At 36.6% G+C, this 16,563-nt stretch overlaps 1 protein-coding gene across 10 annotated transcripts; it reads left to right on the top strand.

The window, feature by feature from the left end:
• The first annotated feature begins 2,375 nt into the window (after window positions 1-2,375).
• LOC132055321 (protein phosphatase 2C 16-like) lies at window positions 2,376-8,321 on the top strand. Of its 10 annotated transcripts, none has more exons than XM_059447076.1 (5): window positions 2,376-2,594; window positions 3,502-4,422; window positions 5,098-5,448; window positions 5,591-5,696; window positions 7,607-8,321. In XM_059447076.1, exons 2-5 carry the CDS (start codon window positions 3,598-3,600, stop codon window positions 7,939-7,941), a joined length of 1,617 nt encoding a protein of 538 aa, XP_059303059.1. In that variant the 5' UTR covers window positions 2,376-2,594; window positions 3,502-3,597; the 3' UTR covers window positions 7,942-8,321. The 10 variants fall into 10 exon arrangements, with proteins under 10 accessions (XP_059303059.1, XP_059303057.1, XP_059303054.1 ...); XM_059447074.1 differs by having other exon boundaries at window positions 3,483-4,422; XM_059447071.1 differs by having other exon boundaries at window positions 2,376-2,720.
• The last annotated feature ends 8,242 nt before the right edge of the window (window positions 8,322-16,563 follow it).

The raw sequence follows: 16,563 nt of genomic DNA, 5'->3' as shown, positions 1-16,563 counted from the left end.
CCATCTTTAATCCAAAAGCCTTTCTTTATTAAGAGAAGCAAAGTAACACCTACTCTTTGCTACCTTGTTCCGTTTCCATTGGATTCTTAAAAATAGCTTTTGCCCTTTATGTAATCAATTCTCTCTGCTCTTTGATTGTAATGTTTGACGTGTTATGTTTACAGCGTTTTTGCTATTTCTTTTTATTTCCAAAGTTGATCTAATTTCTTTCAGCCAATCTTATAAGGCCATCAATTCAATTCTTACACGTTAACCTTTCTTTTTTTTGGAAAAAAAATTCCGAACGTAGAAAATGAAGTATTTTATGAAATCGATTACGTATATATCTTGACTTCACCACACTTGTAACGTTATGTTTCTGACTTGTCTCTTCTTCCTCCTTTTAAAATATATATATATATTCTTTTCATTTTTTGCATTTATTCTGCTATTGGTTTGTGCGTGGGTGGATGGTGTTTACCCCGAAATTGGATAATCAATTGAATTTGTAAGTGGATATAGGATATGTGCTTTGTTCTTGACGTATGTTAGATAAAGGAAATAGAGATTGGAAGGCTCTCAAATGAAGTTGACCAAAAATGTAGACGTTTGTGAGCAATGTATTATATGATTAGCAATAATTGAGAGAAACGGCCTTGGCGAATAAATGAAAGGGAGAGTAAGTATATGAGATTCTTTTCTTACAAATGTTCTTGAATGTAAAAAGGAGCCAACCTCCACAAAGGAGGGGGATGTCCCATATTTATAGTCGCCTCGGGCTCGTACAATGTGAGTGAATAAAATAATAACAACAGACGGCTACGAACGGATTTGGTGGGATTAGGATCGACGCGCGCGCCGTCCGACACACGCATGGTTGGTAGCCGACCACGACAGACACTACCGACGCGCGGCTCACGCGGCACCCGCCGTACCGAACCAACGACCACCGGACCAATGGTTATCCGGTCCAACGACCATACGGACCGAATGGCACCCTTGCTCTCCCTCCGTATAAGCGCTCCTCCGGTTCGGCTCGGTATAAGCGCTCCTTCGGTCGGCTTCCGTATAAGCGCTCCTCCGGTTCGGGACTCCGTATAAGCGCTCCTCCGGTTCAGCTCGAATGTCATCAGGCACGTTCCCATCTTCCTTGCCTCGGCCCTCACTTCGTTGGTTTACGTTATGTCCGGTTTTCCCCGTATACAGATGGATGGATCTTGAAGTATTTGCGGTCGAACAGTATGAAACAAAAGGAAAACATATTTTAAAAATCTTTGCTTTTAGTACTTCTATTTAAAAAAAAAAAAATTATGAGAATCTCTTTGTACTTTTATGTGCAATTTGAAGTTCAATTAAGAAAACTTCTAAATTTTAGTATCTACCAGAAAATATATAAGTACTCCTAATTAATAATATTTGACTCAAACAAATTCTCAATAATCAACTTTTTTTGGAAAGGCTAAAAAATGAAGTGGTTAGGACACATCAGTGGAGGTGTTTGGACATGATTTGATTGAGGATTTTTTTTTTTTTTTTTTAAAAAGAAATAATTTTTGAAGTTAAGTTGAAAAAAAGTATTTGAATATTGAAGTTATGTTTGAATATAAAAACAAAAGTTTTATAAGCGAAAACTTGAAAAACTCCTAAATCTATTTCCTAATTTGAAATTCTATATTTTAAATTTAGAATTGAAACACATACTCAATTTGAGACAAACAATTATATAAAATGTTATCTAAATATTATTGTAAATATTTCAAATCTTTCCAAGTTCAACTATATATTGCCCGTAAATTTACATAGACAAAGCATTTTTTGTCGGATCATTATGTAATGCACGATGAGGTGCACAAAGCTGGTCTTATTATTACATAGTTGGTATATATTGACACAAGAAAAGTCAAAAACAACAAATGACTGAGAACATAGTTGGAATATATTTGCACAAAAAAGGTAAAAGCAATAAACCTTGTTTGAAATGTAACCAAATAAACAAAGAGTTATGATGAAACGATAAGTATACCTTCATTTTTAATTAAAGATACCGAATTTGGGTATGATAAAGAGTCATCTTTATTAAGGAATATTTTATTGAGATGTCTTGATGCGAATCAGAATTTAATCGAATCCTAATATGGATACATATGAGAAACCAAAAAGAAAAAGGAATTATACCAAAAAAAAATAAAAATCCTTGTTTGAGAAAAGAGAGGAGTAAATGCAATGTCAAATAATAAATACTTGCAACATAGTTGAAAGCAACATATAACCCCAAAATACCTAATTTTCAGCAATAAAAGGGAAATGTTATATGCAAAGACAACAGACGTACATAAGTAGTAAACCCCCCTTGAAAAGATGGAACACATGATAATTGAGAGAAAATAATGGTGACATTATTTTAGGTAATGGCTGACCTGCCAAGAAAGGACACGTGTTGTTCTTGAAGATGGTCCTCATGGAAAGTCCATGAACTCTGTCTCTCTCTCTCCCTTTTGTTTTCTTTTTGTAATTAAGGGTAAGCACAAAACAATTCAAAGCATTTGTCTGTCTGGTGCATTGATTGGAGTTAGATGATTGAATCTACACGTGTCCTCTTTAGGACTACACCAAAGGTAAAATCTTTTCTACATCCCCAGTTTGTATTCTCTCTCATGTGCTCACACAACAAAATAATATCTCCAGTTAAGGGGCATTAGAGAGAGAGTCTACAAGCTGTTTTGTTTAAAGGGTTCTTGTTGGTAAGCTTAAATTTCCACTCTTTTAGCTGAATTCTTTGTAAATTGGACAGTTTTTTTTATGTTCTTGGATAGTTTGTACTGCTAAAGATTCTATTTTTTGTTGGGGTTGAAGAAGAGAATATTATTTAGTAAATGACCTATATTTTGAGAGGTGGACATGAGTTGCCTCAGATCTATGGAAACCCAAGTTACATGTGGCAAAAAGGTTCAATCTTTTTAGGGTTTTCTTGTGATTCTTGATCAGTTGTCTGTATTTTTTTCCTACCCTCCTAGGTTACTTTCCATGGTTCTTTCGCTTTCCTTTCTTGAATTCATGGATAAGGCTTTGATTTTGTCTTTTTCCTCATGTTCTTGTGTATTTAAGGGTTGGTGGTTGTGGAGTTAGGATTTACTCTTGTTGGTCTTGATATTCTTCTCTTTAAGGGAATTGCATGTTTTTTTAGTTCTAGGTACAAAAAAGGACCCAAGTTGGGATCGTTTTCCAGATCTCTGTCATACCATTGCTTGTCTCACTAACTTTGAGCTTTTTCCACCTTTTGTTTGATGTTAATAGTGTACCCTATGTACTTCTGGTAGTGAGCTTTTTGACTTAGATTTTCTTGTCCATTCAATTTTTCTCTCCTCATTTTTGTGGATTCCTACCTCATTCTCCTTGTGCTTTTAATTTAGCTGTCTTTCCTCATTCCTGTGGATTCCTACCTCATTTCATTGTGGTTTCAATTTAGCTATTTTACCGCGCTTGTGAATTTCTCTTTAAAGCAGTCCTACTCTGGTACCGCAGAAGGTGCTGCACGGACTAACGCGGTTGACTCGATAGTTGGGAGAGAGATTCATTTGTGTGGATTTTGCATATTGTTTTGACTAGAAGAAAGAATTAATGGAAGAGATGTCTCCAGCTGTTGCTGTTACTCTCAGCTTAAGCAACTCTATCTGTTGTGATAACCCTGCAATATCGAACCATGTAGATATCACAAGGCTCAAATTAGTCACTGACACCGCTAGCTTACTTTCAGATCCTACTGCATCTTTGTTGCACACCGAGTCGAATACCAGTTGGGATGGAAATAGCAACGGTATGAAAATTGACGTTGGTAGAGTTCCCTTGTTGACCCCAGCAGGAGAAAGTTCCGGAAAATGTAGTCTACCCCAGACTATATTGGGATCTGAAAACGGCCTGATTAATGATGAAGACGAGATTTTATCCGTTGGAGAGGATCCAAGTAGAATTAACGGCGAGGAGTTGTTGCCGTTGGGCGCTAACTTACAGTTAAGCTTGCCAATTGCTGTTGAAATCGAGGGTATTGACAATGGACAAATTGTTGCCAAAGTCATAAGTTTGGAGGAAAAGAGTTTTGAGAGAATGGTCAGTAATACAGTAGTTGCCCTTCCAGATGATGAAATTACTACAGGCCCTACACTAAAGGCATCTGTAGTGGCTCTTCCGTTGCCCGGTGAGAAGGAGCAGCCTGTCAAAGAAAGTGTCAAGAGTGTGTTTGAATTGGAATGTGTGCCACTCTGGGGTTCTGTATCTATCTGTGGAAAGAGACCGGAGATGGAGGATGCTCTTATGGCTGTTCCTAATTTTATGAAAATTCCTATCAAGATGTTTATTGGTGATCGTGTGATTGATGGACTAAGTCAAAGTTTGAGTCACCTCACATCTCATTTTTATGGAGTATATGATGGTCATGGTGGATCTCAGGTATAATGAATTCTTGTATGTTTTTGTCTCGATTAACTAGCCAATTAAGTAGATCAATTTTGTATAGATTATTTATTCGGAGCTTGCTATTACCTTGTGTGCAGTTCACCAGCCATTTCTTCATCCCATGATTTCAGCTGTGTAGTATTTCAGACTTTCAATAAAATCTACAAATGTAACCTAGTTGTCAAGTTTAACTACCTGGGTGTTTGTGCTATTATCAGTTTGAATCTGGATTAGAGCTGGCAAAATGGATTTAAAAAAAAAAAAAAAAAAAAAAGTAACCATCCAATCTGACCCACTAGACATGGGTTGGATAACTGTGTCATAAAAAAAAACATGGGTTGGATAATTGACTTTTTAAAAATGGATCAAATATGAATATTATCCACTAAAAATGGATATCCAGATGGATATCCATGAGTTCTTGCTTTCTGGGGTTCTAAGCTTATTTTGGCTTTTAGCTCGTGTAATCATCGGACTGTTCCTATAACCCTTTTTTTATTTGTGTTAAATATGGGCGGGTTGGATATTTTATCTGTTTTTGTTTAACCTGTTTTCGACCCGCACATATCCGACCCAATCCGCCTGCTTGCCATTCCTAGTGTTTGCCACTCCTAGTCGTGATCAATGACAACTAAGCTTATGATAACTGACTGCTGTTTCGTCATGCAGGTTGCGGATTATTGCTGTAGACGTGTTCATCTAGCATTAGTTGAGGAGTTAAAACTTTTCAAAGATGATTATTTGGTGGATGGAAGCGCAAGGGATACCCGGCAGGTGCAGTGGGAGAAGGTCTTTACTAATTGCTTTCTCAAAGTTGACGATGAAGTTGGGGGAAAGGCGAACGTAGATCTCTGTGATGACAACGTAAATACCTCTGAACCTATTGCCCCAGAAACTGTTGGGTCCACAGCGGTTGTAGCGGTGATTTGTTCGTCTCATATTATAGTTGCTAACTGTGGGGATTCAAGAGCAGTCCTTTATCGTGGCAAAGAAGCAGTGGCACTGTCAATCGATCACAAAGTAAAACACACTTCAGCATCTCTCTTCTTGTTCTTCTTCTTCTCTTTCGTTTTTCACATACATGTGTCTTATTTTGGCAGGAAAGAATGCGGTTGATGCATTACCATCTCACTCTTTTACCTTGTATGTATTCTTTTACCAGCCAAACAGAGAGGATGAGTATGTCAGAATTGAAGCATCTGGTGGCAAGGTCATTCAGTGGAATGGACATCGTGTATTTGGCGTTCTTGCAATGTCAAGATCTATTGGTTGGTGTACTAAAACCTTTCACCTTTGCATCTGTTGAATATTCTGTACAATATTCATGATTTATTATTGGTGTGTTGTGCAATGGATTTACTTGATACCTGTTTTCCTTGGTAATATGTAACTTTAGGGGTCATTTGGTTGCTGGTTAGAGTTATGTTGGAATTAGTTATGCAGGGTGTAGCTATGCAGGATTTAGTTATTCATGTTTGTTATTTCATCTTCGACACTGCATAAATTAATACATAAATTGACTCATAACTTATACATGTTTTTTTATGACAAGGGAACCCGCAGCCACTACATAAATTGACTCATAACTTATACATGTTTTAGTTATGTGAGATTGTAAAGTGATAACCAAACACCGTAATTGGTGTGCTGAGTTTTATACAAACGACTAAAAGGCTACCAAACATGGTATTAGCTATGTCAGCTTTAATACATAAATAATTCCTTTCTTAATCAGCAACCGGACAACCCCTTAGTTAATAGAAAATTCATGGTTTTATGCATCAAAAGAGAACCTGTGAGATCTTTAGGGAATGTACACCAGATGATGCGTGGCTAATACTGATATTAAGCTATTACTGCCCAAGTTGGAAGACAGCTGCTAGTATAGAAGATGCTTTTCTGCACTCTCACGTTACTTTAGGTCCAATGATCCCTAGGAATATTGCCTATTACTCTAACGTTGATCCTGTCTTGTGGATTTTATGACTAGAGAAAATGTAGAGAAATTCAAGGGTCGGAGAACTTGAGTTTTACATATTGGATTAAGACATTTACAAAAAGATATTGGATTGAGACATGATCTAGATTAGAGACATGAACAGCGAGAATTCATATAATCAAGCCCAATATGGTTTGAGATTGATGCATAGTTCTGGTGTTGTTTTCCTCCAAACTCTTGACTTCTTACGAGCAGTATCCCATGAAGCAATTACTTGGAACAACTTACTGAAACGTCTTAACGATATAAATATGCATTTTCTGGTTCAACAGTTCAGTACTGTCCATGATCAATAAAATCTAGGAATGCCAAGCAGAGGCACTTATCCTTCTATATCCTCTAGTCCGGCAAGTATGTCTAGTTTGACTTTTTGGTCATTATCAGTAAAATTTTGAAGAGATTACTGTATGTGTGTGAGCTCAATCTTATCATAGATTCTCGTGGGGCAGCATCAAGGTTTTGCATGTTCTTCAACGTGTTTAATTCAGGGATAATGGTAACATCAATACTCCCCTACATTCTGTTGTTTTTTTTGATAATGGTACATGAATACTCCCCTACATTCTAATCTTTATCTTTATATTATATTGTAGAGATCAATAGAGATGAGGATTAAGTAATTGTTCGAACTGTGGAGTGGAATAGGTAGTTGATAACATGTCAGATCAAGTATCAAATAACATATAAGTAGAAGCATATGGTTATATTAGTTTAGTTGGAAGGAAGATATTTTCCATTTATATAATGGTCATTTTTTTTTTTTTAAAACAAACTGTAAAAGAAAGTAAGGTTGGTCTTTTCTGTACAGTGTTTGTAAACCTACATGACCTAGGATGCATGTAATCTGTTATGTTTTTCCTTCGAGTTTCGGATACACCTTGCTTGTGCTTTCTCTCAGCTCTTATTTATCATCTGTCTTACGTGCATTGCCTTCATTTCTTTCAGTATTCTACAAGTGTCCTCGTCATCGTTGTTTTCTGTGTATAATGTCCTTTTTTGGGATGGGGTGGGGCAGGAAGCAGGGAAGAACATGGTAATTTATCTGATTTCTCTACAACTGCCATTGTTCAAGTATTGATATGGTGTCCATTACCCAATAGTGTTTGGATGGATGAAGTGAATGGTTGAAAAACTGCTTTTTTCTGTTGTTTATTCATGTAATCCCCTTTTTATCCACAGGTGACAGATATTTGAAACCATGGATTATACCCGAACCAGAAGTTATGTTTGTACCACGCGCTAGAGAAGACGAATGCCTAGTTTTAGCCAGTGACGGGTTGTGGGATGTCATGACAAATGAGGAAGTTTGTGAAGTGGCTAGACGACGAATTCTTCTCTGGCACAAAAAGAATGGGACTAATCCTCTGCCAGAAAGGGGCCAAGGAGTTGATCCTGCTGCACAAGCAGCAGCAGAGTATCTTTCGTCGATGGCTCTTCAAAAAGGGAGCAAAGACAATATCTCCGTGATTGTGGTGGACCTTAAAGCTCAAAGGAAGTTCAAAAGCAAATGTTAGAAGAGATGACATATTCACCCACATTTGGTTTTAGTATAAATCTATACACGGCGACGGGTATAATCTCATTATTACATAACTCGGTCCATTCATTTTTCCTATGGGCTTAAGGTGTGTATGAGAATCAGTAGTATTTTAGCATGTAATATAGAAAAAGACAGTTAACAAACGACGTTTATCCAAATTTTTGGTGTTGTTGCGCCAGCAAAATGGCTATGTAAATTGAGCATGTTGTAGCAATATCAGATGTACAATTTCCTAGTTCTTCTGTTGTCTAGTGTGTACGATGTAAAAGCAAAGCCACAACTTTTGTCTGTTGTACGAGTCACAATACAAAATTTCTCACTACACGTAAAAAAGTAGGAGATGTTCTGTTGATCCATGCGGGTCGTGCCTGAATTTACATGGATTAGATTTCTTTATTTGAGTTGCTCTTTGGCACGTAGACCGAAGATCTCACTTGTTTGGTTCAGTAGGATCTTCATTTTAGAACAAGCTTAATGAACAAATGAACACTTTTAACTTGCATATGTTTGTAAAGTGGCCATCTAACATCAGCCAGAGGCGGAGCCACATGCTATAAATGGGATTCAGATCCCCTTCATATACAAATTTTTAACCACCTGTCACTGGACGCGTACATATTTAAGTGTTGTCTGCCTCTGGCTTCAACCATAATCCAGAAAGAGAGTAACATGTACAACAAGATCAGAATAGACGAGACGATTAGAAATTTCTGACCGAAAGACAAAGTAGAAGAAGACGAACAAAGGAAAGTGTAAGAAGAGTAGAACTTAGGGCACCAAATTAAACTTGACACAGACGTTACTAGACAACGAGTGAATAATAGTGAAGAATGATCAAATTATATGAATAGGGTCACATAAATATGGAATCATCAATGGTCAATGCACTAATAATGAGAGGCCACGGGAACAAGATCAAATCATCACTTGACTATTATTACAAAAGAAAAGAGTACGTGACACCAGAGTTTTTGGTAGAATTGAAGTAACGCCAATAGACTATCACGGGTTTCCAGTTGTTACACCATACAGGCCCATTCCCAATCACAAACATAATTCCTACCTATATAAACCCATCTATCTCATGCTGTTTTTCCATACATACACAAAGATTAGAAAGAAATTTATCAGAAAGAAAGAAATTGAAATGGAGCATTATCTGGCCAAAAAGATTGTGACATTGGTTTTGGTTGCTATTGTGTTTATTAGCAGTGCTAGTATTGAGGTGTCGCGGGCACAAGGAATATGTAACATGACGGGCGAAGAATTGATGTCTTGCAAACCATCGGTCACACCTCCTAATCCGCCCGCGCCTACAGCCAAGTGCTGTAGCGCACTAGCAAAGGCAGACATGGGCTGCCTTTGCTCTTACAAAAATTCTCAGTGGTTGCCTTCTTTGGGAATCGATCCTAAACTTGCAATTCAGCTTCCTGAGAAATGCAAACTCCCTAATCCTCCCCGTTGCTAATTAAGTGTTGGTCATCTAATCTATAGGGGTTTACACCACTATTTTTCTGTTACATATTTAATTACTTATGTTGTTTGCATTTTGAGCTTGCTTGTTGATTTATCTTCGTCATTTGTTCCTAAGGCTAATGACTTCATATGTACTCTGTATGGTTGTCTTAATGTGCTTCAGTTGTTTTGTATTCTGTTATCCTCCGCAAGAACTTAATTTGCTATATTGACTTGTTTTCTAGAGTTTGTCACTTGATTCTTGATGTACCATACCAAAAGCTAGACACAAAAGACATGTCATAAGTTTTGTTGGGAAAGTAAAGGTGTTAGATGGGCGGAATGACTTAAATTTAGGTGAGTCAAAAATAGGTTGAGTTTGTAAATGAATGGAGTATTAATTTGTCCGAAGTTACTTAGGCTATGATGGACTGAGTCAAGATGAGCTAAACAACGAGTCATAAGCCGACCTTACCAACCCTAGTTTTAATCTTTATTTATTTTCTTATAATTTGATTAATTACATGGTGAAATATTTATCTTTATTATGACTGTATAATATCAAACAAAAAAAATAAGAAAATATTTTGACAAAGATATCTCATGGGTCATTTTGGACTATAAATTTAGCCCAAATAAATCCAACATTTAGAATAGCTTAAATGAGCGGGTCAAAGTGGATCGAGTTAATAAATAAATAAATCATTAACCTGCCCAAACTTGGGTAAATTTAAGTAAGCTTGAAAAAGAATAATAAGTATAAATTGAAGAAAATTCCAATAACTCCTTAAGAATAAAATACTCAAGCACTCATGATTACAAAAAGAGAAAAATATAAATATGTGTTTAATATACACACTTTAAAATATGTTGGAGTGTCTAATAGGCACAAGCCAAAGTCAAGGTGCCAAAATCAAATTTTCTGCCTACTTTAAGAGGCTCCTCTGTAGTTGGCCTAAATTTAAATAATAAGCCATAAAAATGTTGGACCGCAATCCATAAAATAAAGCTTTTCTTGTTTTATATTTGGGATTTCAAAAACTAAATTTCTTAGCGTTCAGATATTGACTTGTGAATTTAATCAACTAAACTTTATCTATAAACCATATACTATAAAGTTTTTCTAGAGTCGTGGTGTCCAAAAAAAAAAAAAAGGGACCCGTGGTGTTCCTTTTTTCTAACTATACTCTAGTTCAGGACAAATGACAGGCTAGTTAAGATGAAAAGTCATTACTTTTGCCAGGGGGCCACACTAATGAGGGTACTGAACCAAAATGCCCTAAAAAAAAACAATTTCGACCAAAATACCCCAACAAAAAAAAATGTTACGAAAATGCCTTTAGCGCAGTAAATTATCTTGCTTAAAGTGTTAACGGAGACGTCTCGGTTAACTCCTATATACAAAGAATTCTTTGCGCTATAGTGTTTTTTCTTTTTTAATTTCCGCTCTTTTGGTTAACCCTTCTTTCGTTACACTTTTTAACGTACTTTGACCATAGATTAATCTTCGGGACCGAAATTTCAATATTTTATATAGAACCCTACTTATTTTTGTGCGTTTAATTAGGTAGGATCAACACATCAAGGATACACAAAAGTTCGGATGACCGTTTTAGAGGTTGAAAAGTGCTCGAACGCCATTTTCGTTCAAGGATCGGTGACATTAGCTTGAAGTTCTTTACGAATACTTAAATTTGTTCATTAATAATTAATCAAAAGTTAGTCAAAATGGCAGCGTTCATGCAAAAAAAAAAAAAAAAAACTTAATTAAATTGCATCATTCATAACCTTGAGTAGATGAAAATACGTAACACACTAATTCATTCATTAATAAGAAACCCATGATATGTTAAAAATACAACCACAACATTCTTGAAAAAAACTTAATACTTAATTTAATACATCAATTAATGCTCTTGAGTTGATCTTCCGCCACCACCGCGAGACGTGCCACCACCACGTAGAGGTACTTCCACCACTAAAGTTTCCTCCACCCCGAGAGGTACTTCCACCGCGAGATGTAGTTTGACCACTATGCCGTAAGGGACACTTGCGCTTATCATGACCAACATAATTGCAAAATGAGCATTTTCGAGTGTATCTCCCCGGTGGAACATCCATTTCATTATGAATACGTGAGTATGCATTCTTTCTGAATTTACGGATAAATGCTTTATTTGCAACCATTGAAAATGGATCTGGTGGCCAATAATTCTCACTACCAAGTGGATAGAACCTTCCAGCATACGTTTTTGCATAATTTTCAACCGTATACTCCTCAGCCATGTAAGAGGAGGCGTTCTTTCCCATTGTGATAAAACACTTGAAGGCGTGAGAACATGGCATGTGATATGATTGCCACTTGCCGCATGTGCACGTTCTTGAAATCTCACAAATAGTGTGAACGTTACCTCCTTTACCTTGGTGCACACTTGTTGTGAGTTCAAATATGCGCTCTGCAGGGTTGTACTCCATCCGATCATGTTTTTGAGCCTTATATTTGTGGTACTCGAATAGTTTTAACGGTTTTGGCATCCATCTTAGACCTTCTTGCATGTGCTTTGGCCTCTTTTGATCTACCGACGAACCGCTCCACAACTCGCTTAAATGTCATTCTCACCATTGCGTGACGACGGTCCCGTGCGCATTTCAACAAGCCATTGAATGACTCGGAAGCATGTTTGTTGTCGCATACCCCATCGTCTACCTTCATCCTTGTGTAATGTCCATTTGTCTTTATCAATTGCATTTAACCGGTGGAAGGCTTCCTCATTCGCCCGCCTAATAATGTCCATTTGCGGGTTAAACTTCTTCTCCCGATGCTCTGTTGCGCCCGCCCACATCCAATTGCAAAGTGTTGGGATTCGATATGCCTTTTGGAAGTTTGCCTTTAAATGCCTTAAACAATAACGATGGTAGACAAAGGGTGGTTGCCACCCCCGCAAATTGAACATATTGTGTAATATAGCATTTCTATACGATATCACACATATTCCCATGCGATCCTTAATAACGTGTTGCCTTAAGTAGTCCAAAAACATACCCCACGTACTAATGCTCTCATTGGGCCGCAATTGCAAAAGCTAGAGGGAATATAGCTCCATTTGCATCCATTCCAACCGCTATTAGCAACTTTATGTCATACTTCCCGTACATGTGTGTTCCATCTATTGATATTACAAAAACGACAATGAGCAAACCCATCAATGCATGGTTTGAAGGCCCAAAATACAAAATCGAAAATATTACCGGCACACCAGGCTTCGATTTGAGCTTCCATTCAACAACAGTACCATGATTGAAGTGTTGTAGAGCCGCCATGTATCTCGGCAACGTCTTGAAAGAGCTCTCCCAATTGCCGTAGACTATTTCATGTGCACGCCTACGCCCAAGATACGCCTTCCTCGTAGTGACGGCTTTGTTATATACTTTCAAGACGGCTCTAATACGATCTTTAATAGGGTACCGAAAAATTTGAAATATCAAAGATATAACAACGAGGAACATTATATTAACACAAAAAATAAAAGAAACTTAGGCGAAGGGGATACCTTGGGTTTTCTCTAATGTCGCCAACTAATACACGCGCAATCAAATTAGTATCTAGATTGCAATGATCATCTGGGAGGTCACCCATATCACAAGTGTGCTTTGTGTAGAACTTTGAAATAGTCCACATCTTTTCAGCAGTTTCCTTACCACGGAGCATCCATTCGCAGCCTTGATACTTTCGCTTGCAGACCAATCGCCAAAGTTTTCGTGTGGAATCGTCAACTTTAAACTCCCCATCCCCGGATGCAATAAATCTTAACATACCTCTTTGCAATGTTTTTTTCGAGATGAAAATCATCCCTTTTTCAATATGAGCCTTTTGTTTTACCGCATCCGGCTCTTTCCACAAATTTTGCCGAATATGATCATCATCCCTAGTAAAGACAAAGGCATCCGGGCGATCTTGAAGATGATCAAGATATGGGATCTCATTGGAATGCCACCGAATCGGGGTCGACTCTTTGTTGTTGAAATTGGCTTCTTTACCGAACCGGAGTCGATTCTTTCGTTCAAATGGTTCTTTGTGAATTCGCTTCCTCCTCGTGTACCGGACTGTTCATCATGTCTTGCAACAGTTCTACTTGATGTTGACGATTAGTTCCAACCTCAATCTCATCGTCACTTTCCTCCGCATTAGGTATTTCCTCACTATCGCTGGGTGATGTCACTATATAATTCGGATAATCTGGACCATCCATAGCACGCCTTTGCCTATAATTTGGTGCAACCACCACATTCTCCCTACACAAGAAATTAGGGTGTTTTAACTACTACACATCAAATAACACTATTGATGTTAAAAAAAAATAGACGTCCGATAGTAATCTGGCCTCGCACCGAAACTTGAGGAAGGACCATCGCTTTGAGTTGTTGGATAGGCTGAGGATGTTCCAACCTGATTCATCCATCCCGATTGAGGAGACCGTCCGATATGATCCATATCAGGTGTATAACCCCTAAATAATATAATCAACGTCATTAGTAGCATTCAAGTGCTAATAATCAAGTGCTAATAATAATAATAATAATAATAATAATAATAATAATAATAATAACAATACTACTACTACTAATAATAATAATAATAATAATAATAATAATAATAACAACAATAACAATACTACTACTAATAATAATAATAATAATAATAACAACAATAACAATACTAATAATAATAATAATAATAACAACAATAACAATACTAATAATAATAATAATAATAATAATAACAACAATAACAATACTAATAATAATAATAATAATAATAATAACAACAACAATAACAATACTAATAATAATAATAATAATAATAATAATAATAATAACAACAATAACAATACTAATAATAATAATAGTAATAATAACAATACTACTACTAATAATAATAACAATACTACTACTACTACTACTACTAATAATAATAATAATAATAACAATAATAATAATAATAATAACAATTTGTAATCACTTATTATAATAATAATAATAATAACAACAATACCAATACTAATAATAATAATAATAACAATAACAATACTAATAATAATAATAATAATAACAATACTACTACTACTACTACTACTACTAATAATAATAATAATAATAATAATAATAATAATAATACTAAAAAGAATGAATATTTACATCTTCCGTCAAATTGATGACTTAAACTATCCGGAGGCATTTGGCTAGTCAAAATGCTTTGATAGGTACTCATGTCGTGGTAATTGTGTTGATAAGTAGGTTCGCTTGAGTGACTTCGGTTTGAATTATAGACGGGGCTTCCGAGGAGCCCTACCCATGAATTCAAGTCGATTAATGGGGACCTTCTCTATATACATTTCAAGGACGTTTAAAGTTATGCATTTCCTATAATCATAAGGCGCCTTCAAAAATCGGTCAACGATTCATCGTCTTGAATGTACCATCGACCATAACTAGTTACACCTTGCGGCGTAAATGACGTTGGATATTTTCCAATTATATTTAGATCAAAATCACTTCTACTAATTTGTAATCTATTATACAAGGCTTGAAGTAGTTTTGAGAATTTTAAGTCAAGTGGAAACTTAACATGGTATTTTGGGGAAGAATCATAGCGCAAATTATTTTCCTCGAATATAATTTGTCCGTCCCAGAATAAAGAAACTTTAATTCTTGGAACATACGCCATACTTTGAATAATTTAGGAGGAATACAAAACGCAAAAACTAGATGAAACTTTGAATTTTTAACTTTTTTTGCGTTATGCGAACTCGGTATTTATAACCAACCAACGCATGCATGCAATTACAGTGTTACGTCTAATCAAATAAGTGTGGAGGTGATGCGTAACGCATTATTTTACGGCGTTATGCAACTTTTCGACGAAGATAGCGCTAAAGTAAAATCATGCGTTATGACGGTATAGCGCAGTAAAATAATGCGCTATGACGCTATAGCGCAGTAAATTACTGCGTTATATCATATAACGCATAATTTTACTGCGCTATACAGTCCTCCATTGTCATCACCTCACCTATCAAACAGAAAAACGTCATGATTCGAATCAAACTTTATATAACGTAATTTGACGAATAGTTGTTACCAACCACACAACATTTCACACAAAATTGAGTTATTATGTCATTTTTTGATCAATTTAGAGATATTAACCGTGTTATATCATTCACTCCAAGAAACATATTTGAAGCAATGGGTAGGACACGGGAACTAGATGATGATGATTTTCATTACTCAAATAACCCTAACGATAGATTCAATCGAGAATACAATAATAAAATGACAGAGGAGTGGGATTGGCGTGTTAGGGAGGTCGCAAAGACCGGAGCACAAGTTAGCGTCGGTAGGGCTTAAACGCCCAAAAAACGTGCTATGTCAATGTCTCGCGGAACTCCTTAAAGAGTTTAATTTGGCTCTAAATCGTTTCGCGAAGAGAACAATCGGATGCAAATACGTTACCATAGGGTAGAATATGGTATATATGGTAGCACAAGATTTAGATCCAAGTGGGATTCGGACCGTGAAATGTCCGATGAAGACTAACATTTTTCTTACAATAAGGTAAGTAGGTAGGGTCATAAAGACCCTTCCCCCCCCCCCCCCCTCCCCCAGTGGTACTTGGGGTTTGCAACTATATAAGTAGCCCTTTCTTTGTTATTAGACTACACCATATTCAATGTCGAGTAGTAGAAACTCGACTTGGTCTTTACTCCTTCCAAAAGAACCAAATAGCAGTGACGATGAGAGTTCAAATCATGACAGTTTTTCGAGCGATACTAGTGATTTCAAACTAGATGAGCTAAATCCCCACCTTCTTATAGAGCGTAATGATGATTTCTGCAGTGTGAAATATTCAGATCCGCGGGAATATTATTGCGGTTTACGCCGAGAATGGTCACATCGGCTTGCCGAATCAGAACGTCTTGTTCGTGACTTGGAAAATCTCAACGCTCCAATACCAACGAGGTACTCCTTAACCATGCCTCAAGTAGGTGCGAAACTTGCGAGCTTGCCGTGCAAAGGATTAGAAAAGAAAACAACAGAATGCTGGCAAGACGATGTAGATTTTACATGCTAAAGTTGGCCG

The sequence above is a fragment of the Lycium ferocissimum genome, chromosome 5 (assembly GCF_029784015.1).
Source record: "Lycium ferocissimum isolate CSIRO_LF1 chromosome 5, AGI_CSIRO_Lferr_CH_V1, whole genome shotgun sequence".
In the NCBI taxonomy this organism is placed as follows: domain Eukaryota; kingdom Viridiplantae; phylum Streptophyta; class Magnoliopsida; order Solanales; family Solanaceae; genus Lycium; species Lycium ferocissimum.
Note: the sequence above shows the minus strand (reverse complement) of the source record. Positions and strands in the feature narration are given on the sequence as shown.